This window comes from Eptatretus burgeri, chromosome 15 (assembly GCF_056783735.1).
Source record: "Eptatretus burgeri isolate ZD-2024b chromosome 15, Ebu_testis_v1, whole genome shotgun sequence".
Lineage (NCBI taxonomy): Eukaryota > Metazoa > Chordata > Myxini > Myxiniformes > Myxinidae > Eptatretus > Eptatretus burgeri.
In genome coordinates, this window is record NC_140975.1 from 37849326 (window position 1) to 37868015 (window position 18690).

General features: G+C 37.8%; 3 protein-coding genes across 8 annotated transcripts in view; 1 reads left to right on the forward strand and 2 right to left on the reverse strand.

The window, feature by feature from the left end:
• LOC147011942 (cytochrome P450 3A9-like) overlaps positions 1-5968 on the reverse strand; it is an 86260-nt gene extending 80292 nt beyond the window's left edge. For 2 of the 6 annotated variants that reach the window (XM_085857733.1, XM_085857730.1), the window contains exon 1: positions 2920-3078. In XM_085857733.1, coding sequence (XP_085713859.1) covers positions 2920-3026 — 107 coding nt within the window. In that variant the 5' untranslated portion in view covers positions 3027-3078. The other 4 variants (XM_085857732.1, XM_085857731.1, XM_085857735.1 and 1 more) reach the window with 4 other exon arrangements.
• A 290-nt stretch (positions 5969-6258) lies between these two features.
• LOC147011944 (DNA oxidative demethylase ALKBH2-like) overlaps positions 6259-18690 on the reverse strand; it is a 48046-nt gene continuing 35614 nt past the window's right edge. Inside the window, exon 5 of the mRNA XM_085857740.1 lies at positions 6259-6509. Coding sequence (XP_085713866.1) covers positions 6480-6509 — 30 coding nt within the window. The 3' untranslated portion in view covers positions 6259-6479. The remainder of the gene's footprint in view (positions 6510-18690) is intronic.
• Positions 8662-10675, forward strand: LOC147011945 (uncharacterized). The gene is made up of 3 exons (XM_085857892.1): positions 8662-9827; positions 9925-10089; positions 10187-10675. The coding sequence occupies exons 1-3, from the start codon at positions 9735-9737 to the stop codon at positions 10673-10675; spliced, it is 747 nt and encodes a 248-aa protein (XP_085714018.1). The 5' UTR covers positions 8662-9734.

The window sequence follows — 18690 nt, forward strand, 5'->3', positions numbered from 1 at the left end:
AGTCACAGTATCATGGATTCTCAAGCTCACTCTTCATCAGACCCTATTGGCTCCGATCACAGAATCGTTTGCGCAAAGATAAGGCTTCAGGTAAGATGAAAAAGAACAGGAGCAGGTCCAGGCTTCATTGGGATATTGTCTCCACCGATCCTTGCATAGCCTCCCAAATTGAAAATCAAATTTCCACTGAATGTGATATATTACAAAGAAATCAGTCAAGCACCAACAAAGACTTCGTTGACATATGTAATAAAGTTGGTGCGACGATAATGCCATCACGAAAACCTGTTAAAATTCGTGTTCAAGGAACTGCTGAAGTAAAGGCTGCCTGTGATGCTGTTCTCAGCACACAACCTGAGACTGTACCTACAACACAAGCTGCATTATGTGATATGTACGATGAAGCCCAGGGAAAGTGGTTTCATAATATTCTGGGGGACTTTGACAAGGGCGAATCAATCGGCACACTTCGTAACGCCTGGAACTTTGTGAAACATCTTTCTGGAAATAAATCTAAAACTGTTTTTGTTCCAGGTGAGAATCGCTTAGATTCCTGCAAAACTCATTTCCAAAAACTGCTCTCTTCTGATACATAATACCAGCATACCCAACAATCCAATTGATCCCATTTTTGAGGTCAACTCCAACATTGCTGCTGGCATCTTTTTTTCATCAGTAGAACTTGACACGGCAATGACACTTGGAAAAGCCCCCGGTCTTGATGGAATTTTAATCCAAGTCTGGTGACTTCTGATATTAAGAAAAATCGCTGAAATTCTGCAACAAAACATACCTAGGAGAGCACCCTCCAGAATGGGGGAAGGCAGGTATTGTACCAATACCCAAGAAAGGAAATTTAACGCTTCCTGAAAACTACCGTGGAATAAGTTTAACTCAAACAGCAGCAAAAATTTACAATCGCCTCCTTCTTAACAGACTTCGCCCGGAATTAGAAAAGATCCTATGCACGAATGGTTTTAGGCCCCTTCGATCTACATCCTCCAGATCCTTACTCTCAGGCGCATCATTGAAGAAGTATGCAATCACCAAAAAGAGGCTGTCATCATCTTCATAGACTTCAGGAAAGCCTTCAATTCCATTGACAGGAATATACTTTTCCAAATTTTACTTGCATATGGCATCCCTGAGTCGATTGTGAAGGCCATACGAATAAACCTCTGCAGTGGAATTAACTAACTCCTGAAGAAAAGACTGCAGCTTTTCAAATCGACAATGGAGTTCTTCAAGGTGACCCGCTCGCTCCTTATTTGTTTACCATTGCCTTAGACTATGCCCTAAGAACTGTGATTGAACAATGAGATGGTTTAACTCTCTCCCAGTGTCGAAGTAGCAGACATCCAGCCCAGCACATATCTGACCTTGACTTTGCTGATGACATAGCACTCCTTTCAGACATGTTAAGTGAAGCTGAACTCTTGCTTCACAAGGTTGAAACTGCTGCTAGGTCTATTGGGCTTGTACTCAGTGCTGAAAAGACAAAGCATATACACATCAACCCTTCTGCTGAGTATGAGCATACTACTTACTGTTGTCGGAAGTCCGATAGAGAGAGTGAATGACTTTAAATACTTCGGCTCCTTTACCAACACACAGCGTGACTTAGAATGCGGAAAAGCTCAGGCTTGGGCAACAATTCACACCCTCCATAAAGTTTGGAGATCTCCAATTCACAAACGGAGTAAGCTGAGGGTCTTCAAAACTACAGTTTAATCGATCCCTCTCAATGGGTATGAATCCTGGACCTTGACCCAAACATTGGAGAAATCACTGGATGCCACCACGATAAGTGGATGATAAAAAAAAAAAGAATTTACATGAGGAATTATACAAATTTTATTGGGATTATTGTTGCATTTGTAAACATTAAATTGTTATTATTCCACTTGCTTTCTCCACTAACCTAACCTCATCCCCTAATCTTGTAATAGTCACATCTTATTATACATCACAGCAAAACGTTTTTTTTTTTCCTCGATTCAATTTGTGACAGTGTTTTCTTTCCTTGAGATGGAGCATTCCTTTTATGCTGTGTTTATCACCACTCACAACTTGATTTGGTTTGTCGGCAAAGTGAGATCCCACCCTGTCTCAAATGATTGTAAACCACGATCGGTCGTATGGGGGGCCCATGCTATCTGGGGGTCCCATGCAATTGCATGGGCCGCATGGCTATCACACCACCTCTGCCCTTGGCCTACGTTGAGTTTGTGGCCCCTGGATACAGGCCCTGTGTGCCCGTGCATTAATCCGCCACTGCCTAGACAAAGTGTCAAACATATCGACGTACCCAAACTTTGGGATAACCTTTGAACCTGATTGTTTGGCCATAACAAAGCACACACAAAGCACAATGACTCAACAGATCTGAGAGCACATTTGTCTCTTTCTTTCTATTTTTGTACTCCAATATTGCGGGCACACACAAATTGCTGATGTCACTAAAAAAACCTCCAATAGTGAATTTGGTATGTGACCTATTTTTTTTAAATGGAAAATTTAAAGTTTGTATTCAGCCCCCCCCCCCCCCAATTACCCGCACACAGTATGTTCTGTGAGGCACCACATATTTGACAGGTTTGTTTAGTGGAGCTCGCTAAAATAAAAACACACATATGATACCTGTTTAAAGATGTACGGCGATAAAAATAAAATAAAAGTACCAAACCACTCGACAGATTCTCAACTTTATTGATTAACAACAAAGCTCTGTTTGAGATATCTGAACAGATACGATTCGCAAAACCGTTGTAATCACCGCTACGTGAAATAAAACGATGGTTCAAATTCAAACCAGACAGCCACGCACCTGTACAAGCAAAAACAGGATTGTGGCAACTGATTCAGGTGAGTATTAGAAGTCGCTCACAAACACAAAGCAACAGGTAAAAAGACACTTACATAGCAAAAAGCACGAAGGTGGTGATGATCAGAACCCACGTCGTGGGCGACAGAAAGCCGACAAATGTCAGCGCCATGTCCCCGTTTACCTGTGATGCACGTACCATGGTACCAAGCCTTTATATCAGTGTAAACTCACCCTATAATCCAGGGTGCAAAAGTTACCTTTACATGTATAATGCATTGTCTGAGGTGGAGCGTAAGCGGCACGGGATCCAATTGGTCAGCACGTTCAATGACCTCACCACCAGGTAAACACAACCCCTGCAGACTTGACACCAACCCCTGCGGACTTGATATCATCAGCGTGTTCAAACATTTTTTGACCGTAAACATCACAAAAATGAAATTATAATTTAAAAAAATATATATGTATACAAATACATACACATACAGTGTGGAGAACAAGTATTTGATCCACTGCCGATTTTGCAGGTTTTCCCACTTACAAAGCACGTAGAGGTCTGTAATTTTTATCATCGGTACACTTCAACTGTGAAAGATGGAATCTAGAACAAAAATCCTGAAAATCACATTGTATGATTTTTAAATAATTAATTTGCATTTTATTGCATGAAATAAGCATTTGATACATCAGAAAAACAGAAATTAATATTTGGTACAGAAACGTTTGTTTGCAATTAAAGAGATCAGACGTTTCCTGTAGTTCTTAACCAGGTTTGCACAGACTGCAGCAGGGATTTTGGCCCACTCCTCCATGCAGATCTTCTCCAGATCTTTCAGGTTTTGGGGCTGTCGCTGGGCAACACAGACTTTCAGCTCCCTCCAAAGATTTTATAATGGGTTCAGGTCTGGAGACTGGCTAGGCCACTCCAGGACCTTGAGATGCTTCTTACGGAGCCACTCCTTAGTCACCCTGGCTGTGTGTTTCGGATCGTTGTCATGCTGGAGGACCCAGCCACGCTTCATCTTCATTGCTCTTGTTGAGGGAAGGAGGTTGTTGGCCAAGATCTCGCGATACATGGCCCCATCCATCCTCCCCTCAATACGGTGCAGTCGTCCTGTCCCCTTTGCAGAAAAGCATCCCCAAAGAATGATGTTTCCACCTCCATGTTTCACGGTTGGGATGGTGTTCTTGGGGTTGTACTCATCCTTCTTCTTCCTCCAAACACGGCGAGTGGAGTTTAAACCAAAAAGCTCTATTTTGGTCTCATCAGACCACATGACCTTCTCCCATTCCTCCTCTGGATCATCCAGATGGTCATTGACAAACTTCAGACAGACCTGGACATGCGCTGGCTTGAGCAGAGGGACCTTGCGTGCACTGCAAGATTTTAATCCATGATGGCGTAGTGTGTTACTTATGGTTTTCTTTGATACTGTGGTCCCAGCTCTCTTCAGGTCATTGACCAGATCCTGCCGTGTAGTTCTGGGCTGATCCCTCACCTTTCTCATGATCTGAGGCTCCACGAGGTGAGATCTTGCATGGAGCCCCAGACCGAGGGAGATTGACTGTTATCTTGACCTTCTTCCATTTTCTAATAATTGCGCCAACAGTTGTTGCCTTCTCACCAAGCTGCTTGCCTATTGTCTTGTAGCCCATCCCAGCCTTGTGCAAGTCTACAATTTTGTCCCTGATGTCCTTAGACAGCTCTCTGGTCTTGCCCATTGTGGAGAGGTTGGAGTCTGATTGATTGAGTGTGGACAGCTGTCTTTTATGCAGATAACGAGTTCAAACAGGTGCAGTTAATACAGGTAATGAGTGGAGAATGGGAGGGCTTCTTAAAGACAAAACTTACAGGTCTGTGAGAGCCAGAATTCTTATTGGTTGGTAGGTGATCAAATACTTATTTCATGCAATAAAATGCAAATTAATTATTTAAAAATCATACAATGTGATTTTCAGGATTTTTGTTTTAGATTCCGTCTTTCACAGTTGAAGTGAACCTATGATAAAAATTACAGACCTCTACGAGCTTTGCAAGTGGGAAAACCTGCAAAATCGGCAGTGTATCAAATACTTGTTCTCCCCACTGTACATATGATAAATGGATGAGGTGTGTATCTTCAGGACCCTGAAGACCCAAAAAGACCCCAAGGGCCCAAAAGTCTCAAAAAGTCCATGAGGATCAAAAAATCCCCAAGGACCCAAAAGTCCCTGAGGACCTAAGAGTTCCTGTGGACCCAAAAGTCACAGAAGACCCCAAAGACCCAGAACACCCTGAAGACCCAAAAAGACCCCAGGGACCCGAAAGTCCCTGAGGACCCTAAAGTCTCAAAAAGTCCCCAAAGACCCCAAAAGACCCTGAAGACTAGATCTTGTAGACCCTTTAAGACTCGACGAAACTATAAAAAAAAATCCGTGAGACTTCCCATGTTTTAAAATTTTAAACAAATGCCAAGTTATTTAAAGTATATAAAGCAGCTTTTACGTCCTTCAACCATGGTATGGCATTCACTATGATTACAAAATATACAACAACAAAAACGCAATAACGCATATATTAATTAACACTAATAATATTTCAATGATAATAAGAATAGTAGTAGGCCTATCATATGGCAATAATAATAACGAACATATACAATCCCCGCGTTGGCCCCAAGCATATCTGGGCTCATGGTGAAAGGCAAGCTAATGCTCAAGCTGTACAGCAGGCGGGTATTGCAACGAGGCTGTGAAGACCAATGAAAATTTGGTCCATCGGACCAACGGGCCCACTAGTATATATAATGATGTCAGTGTTAATACTAAGTGGATTGAACCATTGGCATTCACTTTTTTGTCATACGTGTCTGTCTCTGCATGGTGTGGTCTCCCTGAAAGCAGGTTCGATATAGTGCCTTAAAGTCCCATAGCAAGGATTGTATTGGGTGGTTTGCCTTTGCCTTCCCAGCAGTCGTCAAGGCAAGCATTTGTAATTTATTCAGGGCGCCTGCGATAACTCGCCTACTTTCCATGAAAGATGCCGTCGGGTTTTCAACGTCCACCAACTCATGCTTGCAGATGGGACAGCGGATTCAGATGGATCAAAGGGAAGGTGCACTTTGTGGTGCAACACCATAGCTGTCCCTGCCTGTGAAGCACTAAAAAGTAGGGTCAAGAATTAAACCCAGATTAGTCAAACTCAAAGGTAAGTGCATATCCACGTTGCATCATCATATTGGACTTCACACCTGTGATTTTGCTTCCAATGAGACTCAATTACATCGATATGATTCCGACCAACACCAATCAAGTGCATAACTGGGAAAGGGGTAGGTAGAGGACACAAAAGGAGGGGGGGGGAGGTGCTGGGCCAGTTCAAGTTCACCACAATGATAAAGATAGAAAGTTCAGTAAAACAAAGAGATAAGAGAAGTTGAGCATTGGTGAACCATACATATGGTCAGGTATACATTGTGGGACTCACAAGTAACTCGTGCAGGTTCTATAAAACAGGATCGGACTTCAGACACAAGTAGGGCGAGCTGTGTGTTGTATCATAAAGTAATTCAGCGACCATAATAATGTTGTTACAAGATCGTATTTCGTGCAGTGTTCTGAACTTTAAGAACAGTTCTTTTAATCTGCTGACATCCATACCTGATGAGCTGTTTCAGTCACAATTGACAAGGTCTGTTCTGTGCTGTTGGAGATACAGATGCCAAATGATTATTTTTATGATAAAGACTTTTGTGGGAACCACACAATGTTTGTTTTTTTTGTAACTTCAGAGTGTACTTCTTACAGTTTAATAGTGACTGTTTAAAAATGTAACTGTACGTTGGACAGAATTGCCTGAATAGTTTGTGGTAATCATTTTCATCTTTACTTCTGAAAGGTGTGCCCATGAAACACCATGATAACCTATTATACATGTCAACATTGACTTCACCAAAAGCAGAACACCCTCCCCCCCTTCGGGAGGGGGGGGGCAAATTAAGTTGCTACAACCTCCATCGTGTAACCCTTCATCCTTCTGTCAAGTTGGGTTGAGATTGGATAAGTAACGACCGAATGTATCGCAGTCAAAAGAACAGTCAGATAGACAGATAGACACAAAATGGTGTATTTTAGTGTGATTATATAACGACATGTATGAGATAATATTTTAGCTAATCCTATGTTTTTTTTCTGCTTCATTGGTTTCGACATAAATGAAAATTCACAGAAAATAGGACAAATGTCCACAAGTAAGGGCGGCAATTTCCACCCATTGGAATACCCTGAAGCTGTTGAAACATCATCCCACAAAAAGACACAAAAGTATTAAATGAAATTAACAGTATCCTGAAACTTCAGCTTTTCAAAACAATGAAATTTGATTCTTTAGTTTTTTTAAAACACTAAACTGAATGAAGAAGTCAGTCTGAAGTCTTCCCTTGAATACCTTGTTGGCACTCAAGTTAAATATTATGCCACATTGAGATCCCTACAAAAGAATTACAGTGTTTTTTGGAGATTACCACTATAATTACTGGTATGATTTTTGAACAATTATTTATTTTGAAAAATAGCAGGTGAGCAACTCCAGCAGCATGATCTTCTGAGAAACCCTGCTTGGAAAAAAGAACTTATCAGGACCATTCCCACTTGCATAGCAAAATTTCACAACTGCAAAATTGTATTGAGAATTTCTGCCAATACGAGTCTCCTTCCAGAAGGTGTTTGCACCGTTCCTCGCCTTCCGGTCGGTGGAGTTTGCACCGTCCCTCCCCTTCCGGTCGGTGGAGTTTGCACCGTTCCTCCCCTTCCGGTCGGTGGAGTTTGCACCGTTCCTCCCCTTCCGGTCGGTGGAGTTTGCACCTTCCTCCCCATCCGGTCGGTGGAGTTTGCACCGTTCCTCTTCCAGTCGGTGGAGTTTGTACCATTCCCTCCACTTTCCCCTTCCGATCGATGGAGTTTGCACCGTTCCCTCAACTTTCCCCTTCCCGTCGGTGGAGTTTGCACCGTTCCCCCCACTTTCCCCTTCCGTCGGTGGAGTTTGCACCATTCCCCCCACTTTCCCCTTCCGGTTGGTGGAGTTTGCCCCGTTCCCCCCACTTTTCCCTTGAGCTCAGTGTAGTTTGCAGTGTTCCCTCATTCCAGTAAGCGTAGTTCGGACTGTTCTCCTCTCCCACTTGGCGTTGGTGCATAGTTAGAGAGGAAGTTCCATGACAGTATAATGCATCATTGGCATGTGACATTTCATCATGCTTTATGTTGAGAAAATTGCACCCTCTTTTAAAAGTAATTAGCTTTGCATTGTCTCAAAGAAAGCACCCATTTTTGGAGTTAATTGTATTTGGAATGAGGAGTAAAGGGGAGGGGTGTAAAACGAGTTGGTTGTATCAATTTTTCATTCTCTTATATACAGTACACTGAAACTTGTATCAACACAACCTTGTGAACTCTTTTAGCAGATTCCACTGGAAATTGGTCGCACTGCTCTCTTGGCTCCTAAAAATACAATCAAATTCAAGTTTGAGGTGCGTGAACAACACGTGAAGTTTTCACCACATGACAGCGTGAAATCAGAGTGAAGTTTCATTTTTACACCTGTATGTTGGCCAAAATGTTTTAACATTTGTGAAATTGGTGTTGGGTTTGCTTCTAGCTATATGATGTTTGAATGATGTGAAATGCAATATGCCTTCCTGAATGGTTAACCATACAGTCACATGCAAAGTATAGCACAGTCAGCTTCATGCTTGAGGTGGTCCAACTCTCCACCACATAATTAACACCACGATCCTTTCTCCAAATTTAATATTGTGATTATATGCAGCAGAACTTCTGCATCTGAACTGTTCCTTGTCAGTCCTAATTAAAATGTAGGACTTTGTTCATAACAAGAGATTACCCACATATCCCAAGTCTTTCACAGTCTGAGTGTTATTGCACACCCACGCAAAGAAACTTAGCTCGACTGTAAAATCCTCTTCTTCTCCTTCTCTTTCCTTTATAAGGGGTGAGGTCTAACGGTACCAAGCTTCTGCCCTGCCTCAACCACAATGCCCCTCAGTAGGGTAAGAATACTGATTCTGGCTCACTTTTCCCCATGTAAATGAATGGGGGATTTTCAGCGATTTATATTTTTTTTCCCTAAAAATAAATCCCCTTTTTATCCCAAGGTATATTTATTTGTCTCCCCTTTTAACTTGGAGGTTGAACCTCATTGAATTGAACACCTGGGGGTTGAACAGCTCACTCATTGAACCTATAAAGATTTGTTCATTCTCAAATTCCTTCAATAGTTTAATTTTCTTTGCACAATAATCCCCATCTAAAATATTGACAAACAAAACATTTGAATCTTTATATTTTTTAAGATACCCCATTTGTGCCATTACGAAATGATAAACTTCTCTTAATGCTCTTGTTTGACCACCACCTGAGCCACAGGTTATTTTTTGTTAAGCCCCGCCCACTTTTCTTTAAGCCCCGCCCACTTTTGTTAAGCCCCCCCCACTTTTCATAAGGTAATTTTTCTAAGCCACCCCCACTTTTCCTAAGCTCCGCCCACTTTTTGCTAAGCTCCGCCCACTTTTCATAAGATATTCTTCTAAGCCACGCCCACTTTTCCTAAGCCCCGCCCACTTTTGCTAAGCTCCGCCCACTTTTCATAAGGTATTTTTCTAAGCCACGCCCACTTTTCCTAAGCTCCGCCTACTTTTGCTAAGCCCCGCCCACTCTTACATCATTTCCAGTTCATCTCTGACTCACAAAGAAATCACTAGAAAATTACAGGATGTTATGGTTTTGAAAAATTTCCCAATGAAGGCTTGCCTAGGCTTGCCCAGGGAATTTCCAAAGGAAACCACACCCACCAGTCTTTCTCTATAAAAGCTTCAAACCCAGGCTCCATTTTAAACATTTGTTCTTGCTGGCAATGGTGTTCTGTGTGCTTGTCTCAAACTCTCTGTCTTCTATGGAACTAAACCTTCAAGTTGATGAACTGGATTCAAACCTCTTATCTATTGAGGTAAGATTTTTTATTTTCCTATTTTCAAACTTTGATTGAAGCATACTCATTTAATAATTAAATAACTTAATTAATACATTATTATTTTCTCTCACAGGAAATTGTATCTGAAAATACTGCTTTTGCTACAACTTGGGGGGAAATTGTTGGCTTGGTTGAAGACCTTGAGTGGGATGACTTTAGTGTTCCTTGGAACTCTCTGTCTTCTATGGAACTAAACCTTCAAGTTGATGAACTGGATTCAAACCTCTTATCTATTGAGGTAAGATTTTTTATTTTCCTATTTTCAAACTTTGATTGAAGCATACTCATTTAATAATTAAATAACTTAATTAATACATTATTATTTTCTCTCACAGGAAATTGTGTCTGAAATACGAAATGAAAATACTGCTTTTGCTACAACTTGGGGCGAAATTGTTGGCTTGGTTGAAGACCTTATGAGCGACCAAGACCCACAGAACGAGTTCGCCCTTGATGACCCAACCAAAGAGTTATACCTTGGAGACCAGCAAAATCCTGAAAAAGAGTTTTACAGCAATAGTACTCATTGTGAGTTATCAAGACAATACCCACTGAACAAGTTATACCTTGATGAGCCAGAATACAAGTTTTACCTTGGAGACTCACAAATTTTGAAAAAATCAGTAAATGAGTTCTGCCTTGATGGTTTAAATAACTACCTTGGAGACTCAGGAAAAGGGTTTTGCCAAGATGGTTCTAAATATGGGGCCTACCTTGGAGACTCACAAATTTTGAAAAAATCAGTAAATGAGTTCTGCCTTGATGGTTTAAATAACTACCTTGGAGACTCAGAAAAAGTGTTCTGCCAAGATGGTGCTAAATAGGGGGCCTACCTTGCAGACTCGCAAATTTTGAAAAAATCAGTAAATCAGTTCTGCCTGGATGGTTTAAATAACTACCTTGGAGACTGAGAAAAGGGGTTCTGCCAAGATGGTTCTAAATATGGGGCCTACCTTGGAGACTCACAAATTTTGAAAAAATCAGTAAATGAGTTATCCTTAAGAGACTTTGTAAGTTGGTTTTACTTTGAATACTTGAAATGTGGGTTCTGGATTGATAACTCACAATGTGATACATATCTTGGAAACTCAACGGGAATGTGGTTATACCTTGAAGACTTGGAAAGTTGGGTTTATGTTGGACACTTGAAACTTTTTTGGGGGCTTTTATTTATTTATTTATTTATTTATTATTATTATTATTTTATTTATTTATATTTTGGAGACTTTTGGAGTTGCTATCACTCTTTGGGATCTAAACCTATCGATGTAGTTCTTTGTCGGATGGTGCTTGATGGGAGCAAGATCAAGAAAGTTCTGGGAAGAAAGTGCAGGCTTACTCCCTCTTTCTACGTCATCAAACCTGAAAGCCTTAAAAGACAGAATTGGAAGAAGAGAAAAAAAACAAAAAATATACATTGTTCGTTCTGGGAAGAAAGTGCAGGCTTACTCCCTCTTTCTACGTCATCAAACCTGAAACCCTTAAAAAACAGAATTGGAAGAAGAGAAAAAAAACAAAAAATATACATTGTTCGTTCTGGGAAGAAAGTGCAGGCTTACTCCCTCTTTCTACGTCATCAAACCTGAAAGCCTTAAAAGACAGAATTGGAAGAAGAAAAAAAAAAAAAGTAAAAAATATATATATATAGGTGGAAATCTCATTTTGAAAAAGACATTGTGTTGGGCGAGGATTGAGTTGGGGTTGAGATTTTGAATGTGAGGGTTGGGGTTGAGATTTTGAATGTGAGGGTTGGGACACACACACATACACATCAACAAACAAAAGTTAAGCCTTGACTATTCAGTTGAGGATTCTGTGTTTAGGGTTCACAGATCTAAGAACGTCCCCCTTGACACACATTATATACTGTTATACACCTCGGACTTGGCCCTCGAGTGTCCACAACGGTGTATAGTAGGAGGGAGTGAAGCGCCAACCTATTGCTCCCATTGCACACACACACACAAACAAAAGTTAAGCCTTGACTATTCAGTTGAGGATTCTGTGTTTGGGGTTCTAGATCTAAGAACGTCCCCCTTGACACACATTATATACTGTAATACACCTCGGACTTGTCCCTCTAGTGTCCACAAAGGTGTATTATATGCTTAGTTTTGTCTTTTGTAATTCCTGTGAATAAAATGAACCTAAAATATCTTCCCCTTCCAAATCATATATTTTATAAGTCCAAGGAACTGTATCTATTACATCAACAATTTTAAAAAGTTCTTTCGTCCATCGTTCAGTAAAACCCTTTTCAAAATGAGATTTCCACCTATATATTCTTACGATATCACCAACTTTGAACTTAGGTTTTCTGACATTAATCTCTTTTTCATATTTTAATTTTGTAAATGTTTCTGATGGCTTCATATTCGTTGACGTGTGAATCGTGTCATTATACTTATCCACAATATCCTGAATAAAAGATAACCATTGTTGTGAACCGAGTTGTGTGAATTTTTTATATAGTCTCTCTTTTAAGGTACGATTAAAACGTTCAACAACAACTGCCTTCACCTTCATTAAAGGTACTGTATAATGTAATACTGTTATTTTTTAAAAAATTCATAAATGTCTTGTTATAAAACTCTCTACCCTCATCAGTCCACAATTTCTTAGGTTTTCTCTTACTTTTATTAAATATCTGTTGAAAAGCTAACATAAGAGTATTACCTGTTTTGTTTTTTAAAGGGACAACCCACGCATATCTACTCCTCAAATCAATAACGGTTAAAGCATACTTGTACCCCTTATCATTATTGAGTTCAATCAAATCAACAGACCAGATATAATCAACTTCCTTGGAATAAACTTTCCTTCTCTGAAACTTTGTGAATATTGGTTTATGTAATTCATCAGCTAATTGCTCTTCAGTCTTAATCGCAAAATTAGAGCCTATAAGTTTTTGAATTTCCAAGTCCAAGTTTCAATTTAGCACTAATCATCTTCTTCACGATGAACCTATCAACTTTTCTCTCAAGGTTGGATTTTGTATCAGAGACAAATTATATAACATTTCTCTATCGGCTTCATGCTTTTCTTCCAACGTTGTGGTATTCCCATAATCAATATCGTGTCTCATGCACACTTCATCAACTCTATTGATTGGTTTACTCCAGGATTTAGGATTGTCTGCCTCATCTAATCTTTTATCCAAGTTTGTGCCTGGACCACAGAAAGAATACCCTGGAAGATGTAATTCCTGGTATTCCAGTAGTTGTAAATTTACTTCCTGATAAAAACTTTTGTATATCTCCTCCGAGTTTGTGTTTGGAGATAAATTGATTTTTTTGAACCACACACCGAACATATACCTTTTTGTATAACCCTGTTATTTTTACTTTTAATATATGAAATATTTTTAGTATTAGTTTTCTTTTTACATTTGAGACAATAACTCATTTATTTATGAGAAAAATTTCTGCAGAGTGCAAAAACCTTTTTAGTTTCCAACATGCACATTTGAATCTTAATTTTTAAAACATAAAGAATCCTTAGAAATGCCTTCACTCTCTCCTCCATTTATTTAAGAAAAAACTTGAATTAAAAATACATGTCTTCTCGATGTCGATAGTCTTGTCGAAAGTATTGCAAATAGACTTTTTAATTCTTTGTATTCCTCCCTGGTGAGATAAGTTAATTTCTTTAATACCTCTATTCTTTTTGAATCTCACTGGTTTCCATATTTTGATATTTATTCATTCTCTCTCTTTCCTCCCTCTCTCTCTTCTCTCTTTCCTCCTTCTCTCTCTCCTCCTCCTCCTTTTCCTCCTCTTCCCTCTCTTCTTCAACTCCTTCCTCATCCCTTACTATACTTGAATCGTTTACACCCCATAGAATATTATACATATATTCATCAGGATTTCTTGTTATTCCTGTATCCAAAATAATTTTTTTACAACAGGATACCAATAAAATTTCTTTTGAATTTCTAAAAGAGCCTTACCTTTTCTTAACCTTATAATTTTTTCATTATTTAACATTCTAATTAAATCTAAAGTTGTTGGTTTATCAACATCAGCATAATGCCAATCTTTTATTGAAAATACCTCATTCTTATGTTGTAGAACATATTTATTAAAATACCGAATACCCTTTTCTTGAAGGTATGCTTGAACACAGAAATGATAATTTTCTTGAAGCCTTCTTGCTGTCATTTATGTATTAGAAATATATGTTAGAATAATATTATGTCACGAAACACCTCCCCATCTTCCCATAGTTAAATCTTTTTGTATTTCCTTACTTATTATATATAATCCTGTTTTTTCTGTTTTCATGAGATAAACAAGGGCAAAACCATTATTATATTTACCCTTATTAAATTCTTTTATTTGTTGTTTACTAATCGTGGCTCCACAAAACTCATTCTCGATACCAAGTGGATAATATTCTTCCTTACGAGACTGATTTAATTGTTCCAGGTCTTCGAGGTTAATTTTAAATGACCAATTATACCCTAAATCATTCATATCATACCCCCATTGTTCTATTCTCATACAAACGATACGCCCTTCTTTATAAAAATTTATTTTAATTCGAACTGTGAATTCTGTATGACCTGGAGATAATATCAACACTTCTGTATCTTTAGAATACACAGCCGTTTTATTTAAGTATATATATTGTGATAAATCGCTTAATCTCACCAAGTCATTTGCGTCAGTCGGGCTTGGATAATTTTTTAATTTATAAGCATTTTTCATGTTAATATTTTTGTTTATATTATATTTATGTCGTTCAGCCTGTGCCTTTGTGTAATAATTTGATAAATCAATATCCAGTTCTTGAGATACACCAAAGATAGAACCATCTTTACCAACATAAGTCATTTATATTAGATTAAAAATAATATCATAAAATTTTTATTTTTGTTGAGTTGAAATAACACATATAGACATAATTGACCACAACACTTGGAATTTAATTCTTGGACTTGAAATGTTTGATAAACACCATTCTGTAAGAATTTTATGACTTCAACAGGTGGTGGAAGACCAAAACTATCAAAATAATATTTGTCTTGACTATTAAAAATACAAACCCAATGAGAACCGTTCCCATCATTATCTTCTAAGTTCATAATAATATTCTTTGTATGTTTCGACACATTTGTTAATTCATCTCTCATACAAATAACCACATTATGAATTTTTAATTTCTTACAATATTTGGCAAGTTGTAAATTTGATGTTGTATTCTTTCCAAATTCTTTCAACCACTCATCAATGCTCATTTATTTATTAGAAAGATATAATCCATTACCTCTTTTCGTTAATTTTACACCTGCTTGTGCTATAGAAGAAAGCATATCTCCAACTAACAATCTCGCTTTATCAGGCAGACCTTCAAGTTTTTCAGCAAAATCTACAATTACACCACTTCCACTAATTTGTTTCTCCAACTCTTTGTTATGTCTTTCCAATTCTTTTTGAGCCTGGAGTTGAGCCTTCCTTTCGTTGGCAGTTTTGACCGCTGTTGAAATACCACCCGTCAATGCTCCAACCGCACTTAAACCAGCAAATAAAGGAATTAGAAATGGGAGAAATCCTCCACTCGTCTCTCTTATTGAATATTTTTTCAACATTGGTTTTGTCATTTTAATTTTAAGTGAGTCAGTGTCATTCAAGATTTTAACCTGTTCTCTTGTGAGCAAAACATCAATTCTTACTGCTCCTTTTCTCTGAATTGTATTAACGTTAATCGTACAAGGCTTTTGATTTTGAACACAAGATGATAGTTTATGAAGATTGATTTGATTAACATATACCCCAGTTGGTACTTTGCCACTCATTTATTTAACAAAAAAATTATGTGAGACTAATCATCACACCATTATCTGTATTAATCTGCAATTCTGTTTCTTCCAAAAGCAAACAATATGTATCAACTTCTTCCGTCTCTCCTGTTTCAATGTATAGGGAAGTATCCACTCGATTAGACTTTATAGTTTCTTTTTGAGCGCTCAGGTCAAACGTATGGGTGTATACAAACTTTTAAATGCTGTCATATCCAAAATAGGTTCTTTATTTCCATTACTTTCACACACCTTTTGGTAAGACTTGTATGCTTCAGCAAAATCATTTTTTCCCAATTAATTTCCAATCTATCTCGTGGATAAAATGTTCCATCTAGAGAAACGCGAAGTTGTTTCACCTTAGCATTATCACTCAATGCATTATTCTTATCAGTCGCAGTATCACCATCTGGCTTTTTAAAAATCATCCACAGATATCGTGGCTTTCCTTCCAGAACACCCAAATTCCACGTGTAAGTAGTTTGATTGAGTTTAACGTGTTGACATCTTCTTTTGAGGTATGATACACTGAGTGGTCTCTTTGAGTTAAGTCTTCGATTCAACATCTCTTCTGTTTTAAGATTAGGAGTATATTCACTGATATACCAACTCATCTCCTCAATTACAAATTTATTCTGATCACCAAAAGCATTACCAACACCAAAAAGCAATCTATTTTCATTATCATTCCTTTGTAGTTGAAATCTAATTTTAAGACCATACAGAACTTTATCATAATCACAAAATCCAAATATACCTTTAAGAGGAACTGCCACAGTAAAACTATTTTCTGCTTTTGTATCATCATTATACATTCCTTTCCTTTGAGTATACCCAGGGTCTGTGTTTGTTCCCGTTGACATATCAGGAATAAAACCTTCGACAGACCCCTTTCCCATTCTATCACTGAATGTATAGAGTGTAAATTTCATCATTTCAGATACAACAGACACATAATCAACCGCTTCAACTTCTTGTGTTCCAATATACAATCGCACACTATCAAACATTTTCCAGAAGAAATCATTTACAAGTGTAGCGTTTGTGTTATTCCCAGCCTTAGTGAATTTAAATTTACACAACAAGAAACTTTCGGAGAGATTCAAATAGGTTTGTTGATTATTTATTTCAAAACTTTTGTACCATTTGTATTCCAGTCTGTTCCAGTTATTGCATTTACCTTGAAGTAATCTTTTTTTTTAGTGGAGTTTGAGATAATAATAGTATCATCCAAATCATAGATACTATCAATTGCTTCCATACTTGTATTTATTTAGGAAAAAAGATGTTAAAACTTTTGAAACCCTGATCCAAGTATTTGAATTATTTTCTGTCGTTCTTGGGGGACAACTGAGTTTTACCTTTCTTAATTTCTTTTATTGCTTGTAATTTATGAGATTCTTTCTGAGCATCTTTTATACTCTTTACAGCACCTGCTACATTTCCCACAGCAGAAGCAGTTGAACCAATTAGGTCTTTATGTTTAAGAATAGTTGAACCAATACCCATGAGAGTATCAATTATCCCATCTCCTCTAAATTGATGTCCAACACCCTTTGTCTCTTAGGTTTATAGTATCCTCTACCAAGATACATACCTTCACCCTTGTAGTACGGGGAAAGGAACATCCCATCCCCTGTAATTATTTTATATTTTCCCAACTCGTGCTTCCTCACAATAACCATCGTATTTATTTATTGAAAAACTTCACGTAGGTGAATTCTGATGGATATAACTTCTCCATTAAAAGAGATCACACGATTATCTTGGTCGGTTATCCTAAAATTTACTCTGTGTATGGTTTTTCCTGACACAGGTAGATAAACCAAATTTTTAGGCTCCATATTGAATTTATAACCAATTGGGGTTGAGTATGCGCTGAATGAAAATATTGTATTTGTTTTTAATCCATCATTATAAGCACCATCAATCAAATCACAGTGAATTAACACCGAATTTATTCCTGAGGATATTTGAATGACATTATCACTGTAAAACGTCCCATTAGTTTCAATCTTTTTTGAGGAGAAACCTAATAACTCTCTAAATGAATTATCAATTGTGAAATCAACCTTGTAGTTATTTTTAACTTTAATCGTTGATTTTGAAGTATGTTTTTGAATGTTTATAACAATATTTTTTGGTTCATCACCCTGTTCTTTCATAAGACGAGCAATTTCGGAAGATATTTGAGAAATCTCGTATGCTCCGGGTGAGACTGTTATCGTTTTGTATCCACTTCCCGGATTATAACTAAACTTGTCATTTTTCTCGGTTATATTAAATAAGGTATTATAAGTCTCCATGGACAATAAAGATGCCTCATATTCTTTTGTTGTGTCAAGTTGTAGTGGGTATGGGAATGAAGATGTGTGGTCGCTTGTTGTGAAATTAAAACTCAGGATTGTGCTTCTCATCTTATTTAATATGAGATAAAATGTCTTTATATTGAGATTTATTAATTATTTTCATGTTCATCAACTGGTCTAAAATGGCTGATGCTTCATTAAAACAATTGTTATTTCCAGCCTTCTTACTGCCGAACAACAATAACAGTCTATTAACTAATTGCGATGGGTCATTTGGAAGAAAACTAATACCTGAACCAAGGATACTTAAAGCCTGAATAATGTGTTTCTCCTTCTCATTCTTCCTACTTTTACCAGAAAGAATAACCTTATAATTTAGAGTGTTCAGCAAATCAATATATACTCTATCATCATTATTTTCCATATCCAATGGTTTATCAATATACTTTGATTCATCCCTCACAGTTGAACCTTGTCTTCCATCTTTTGTGAGAAGAAACATTAATCTCGGAGTTAGTTTAACAGGGGGTTGAGCAGAACTTAAGAACCTTAATTCATCATTAAATATCAATACCTTTTCTTGAACAAGATGAAATATTGCTGGTTGTTCTGTTGGAATGAGTCCTGCTTTGGTTTTTGAATCCGCTGAATATTCATTGTTTTGAATAGCATTCACAATATAATCAGGGGGTGATTAATCTCTTCCAGTTGTTGAAATAAACCTTCATCA